This window comes from Tupaia chinensis, unplaced genomic scaffold, assembly GCF_000334495.1.
Source record: "Tupaia chinensis unplaced genomic scaffold, TupChi_1.0 Scaffold000644_1, whole genome shotgun sequence".
In the NCBI taxonomy this organism is placed as follows: domain Eukaryota; kingdom Metazoa; phylum Chordata; class Mammalia; order Scandentia; family Tupaiidae; genus Tupaia; species Tupaia belangeri.
The window spans coordinates 6,913,211-6,915,586 of NW_006160165.1; the positions used below are offsets into that span (position 1 = coordinate 6,913,211).

The window sequence follows — 2,376 nt, forward strand, 5'->3', positions numbered from 1 at the left end:
CCCCGTGCTGCCCCCGTGCTGCCCCCGTCCTGCGGCTCCCCCGGGGCAGTGCGGCCGTCCTGCCCCAGAGGAGCCTGTGCGAGGTCCGTGAGCCCTGTGAGGGCGAGGTCTTGCTCCTCCCCAGTGGCCATGCCACACAGGCTGTTGGGGGCTGAGGGGCTGTGTGGACAGAATGACCCTGTGGGGACAGTGGGGCTGCCAGCACCTCCAATTCGGAGTGGGCACCCCCTTGGAGCCAGGGGGCTGGCCTCCCTGTGGCCCCACACCCCTGCCCTAGGTGGGAGGCCGGGCCAGGACCCTGAGGGGAAGAGCCCTGCTGGGACACCTGGTGACAGCGACTGTTGGGGGAGGGGCCTGCCCGAAGATGGCGGAGGGTCCCGAGGCGGTGGCCACAGGTAGGGAGGAAGCTGAAGGGCCTTATGCCTGTGCCTGAGTGCTGAGCGTTCAGGGCCTCGGGGCCGCAGCCCCACCCAGGCCCTGTTTGGGACTGGTCCCCTCTGGGCCACCTCAGTGGCAGGTGCTCCCGGGCTTGCTGAAGAGGAAAAACCGGTTTAGGGAGAAGGGAGGGAAAGCAGGAGGCTCCTTGACTTCCGGGAGGTGGGGTGGCCTTGGTGGGGCCCCTGGCTCTGGGCTCAGCCTGCAGCCGCAGGCCCTCCCTCAGCTGGTCTCTCACGTCAGAAAGCCCGAGGCCTGGCTCCGGGAGGGTTCTGAGCATCCTTGCTGCTGTCGTTTTTAGGGGCTTTGCTTGTTTTTTGTTTGTTTGTTTGTTTGTTTGTTTGTTTCCCCATAGGGCACATGCACTCATCAGAGGGAGACAGAGACAGAGACAGAGAAAGCATGCCTACTTTCTTGGATGCTGTGCTGAGACCCCATAGCCCCTCAGTCCCCAACAACCCATTCTTGAACTCCTTAGAAGCTTTCTCCTGTGAATGTGCATGTATACATATTTTTAAATAAAACTGGGGTACACACACACTTTTATTTTACACATTAGGGTCATGTTATACATTTGGTATTTCTACTTAAAATGATCTGTGAATTTCCCTGCAAGTCGAGTTTGTAAATAAGAACCTGGCCCACCTGTGCAGGCGGCTGGGGGCGTTCTGGACTGAGAGCTGGAAGCCACGGTGCTGGCCACATGTGAGTCTCCGGGGACAAACAGAAGGGGCAGCAGCATGACCGTGCCCCGCAGAGAGTTCCCCGGCCCGGCCCCTGAACGAGCGGTCCTGAGTCCTGGGCCAGCAGCTCTCGGTGGGCTGCCCCATCCTGGCCCAGCTCTGGCGGAGCCTCAGCACACCCGCACTCAGCCTGGCGCTCCTTCCTGTCGGCGGTTCCCGCACACTCTCGGTCTCAAAACACGATCTCTGCTGCTCTAGGCTCTTTCATACCGTGGACCGCTTTATAGACCGAGCTCCTGGAAGTCAGGCCAGGAATTCGCAAACACCTTGAGTGTGCGGTGCTTCTCGCAGAGCCGAGCAGACTGGGCCGTAGGGCAGTGGGGCAGAGTGAAGCCGCGGGGAAGGTCCCAGCTCTGAGCCGTGTGCACCCAGGGCCGGCTGGGGCTAAGGTGGAGTGCAGCATGACACCTTTCACACGCGCTCTCCGTCACGGGGGAGGAAGACACTCATGCACGGCCTTCAGTTACAAGGGGACAGCTCGGTCCCGGCTTGATGCCCACGGCAGGGCACGGCGGCCTCGGGAGGGCGTGCTGGAGCGGTGGTCGTGGAGCCGCAGGTGTGCACACGAGTGCGTGTGCGTGTGAACACGCATACAGTGTGGGCTGACGTGAAGCTTGTAGCGCATCGCTTTGGGCCCCACGCAGCTCCTCCGTGAGCCTGGGAAGGCTCAGCAACTCGTGAAGTGGAATCAGTTTTTCCTTGAAAAGGCCTCCCCTGATTGCAAGCTTCGAGCCGCCTATGGCCTGGACGCATCTGGGCGGGGCTCCCTGTCCTTCCTACTGGCCGTGCAGATGCGGGCGCCCTGTGGCCCTCCCTCAGAGCAGTGAGCGCAAACCCTAGGGCCTGGCTCTCCCCGCCATACCTGCTCCGATGCCAATCCACAGACCTGCTGCTTGGGCCGCGCGGAGGCCCTGCCATGCTGGTTCCATGGTGCCCCGAGGCTCGGGGAAGTGTGGCACCTCTGCAACACGCACTGTCACACCAGCTTCTCCCTTGGGAGACCTCGCCCACAGCACACTGGCACCTCTCCAACACGCACTGTCACACCAGCTTCTCCCTCGGGAGACCTCACCCATGGCACACTGGCACCTCTCCAACACGCACTGTCACACCAGCTTCTCCCTCGGGAGACCTCACCCATGGCACACTGGCACCTCTCCAACACCCACTGTCACACCAGCTTCTCCCTCGGGAGACC

General features: G+C 62.2%; 1 protein-coding gene across 1 annotated transcript in view; it reads right to left on the bottom strand.

The window, feature by feature from the left end:
- GRTP1 (growth hormone regulated TBC protein 1) overlaps nucleotides 1–2,376 on the bottom strand; it is a 39,318-nt gene that overhangs the window by 30,990 nt on the left and 5,952 nt on the right. The window contains exon 6 of the mRNA XM_027776192.1: nucleotides 2,041–2,170. Within this exon, the coding sequence (XP_027631993.1) occupies nucleotides 2,041–2,170 (130 nt within the window). The remainder of the gene's footprint in view (nucleotides 1–2,040; nucleotides 2,171–2,376) is intronic.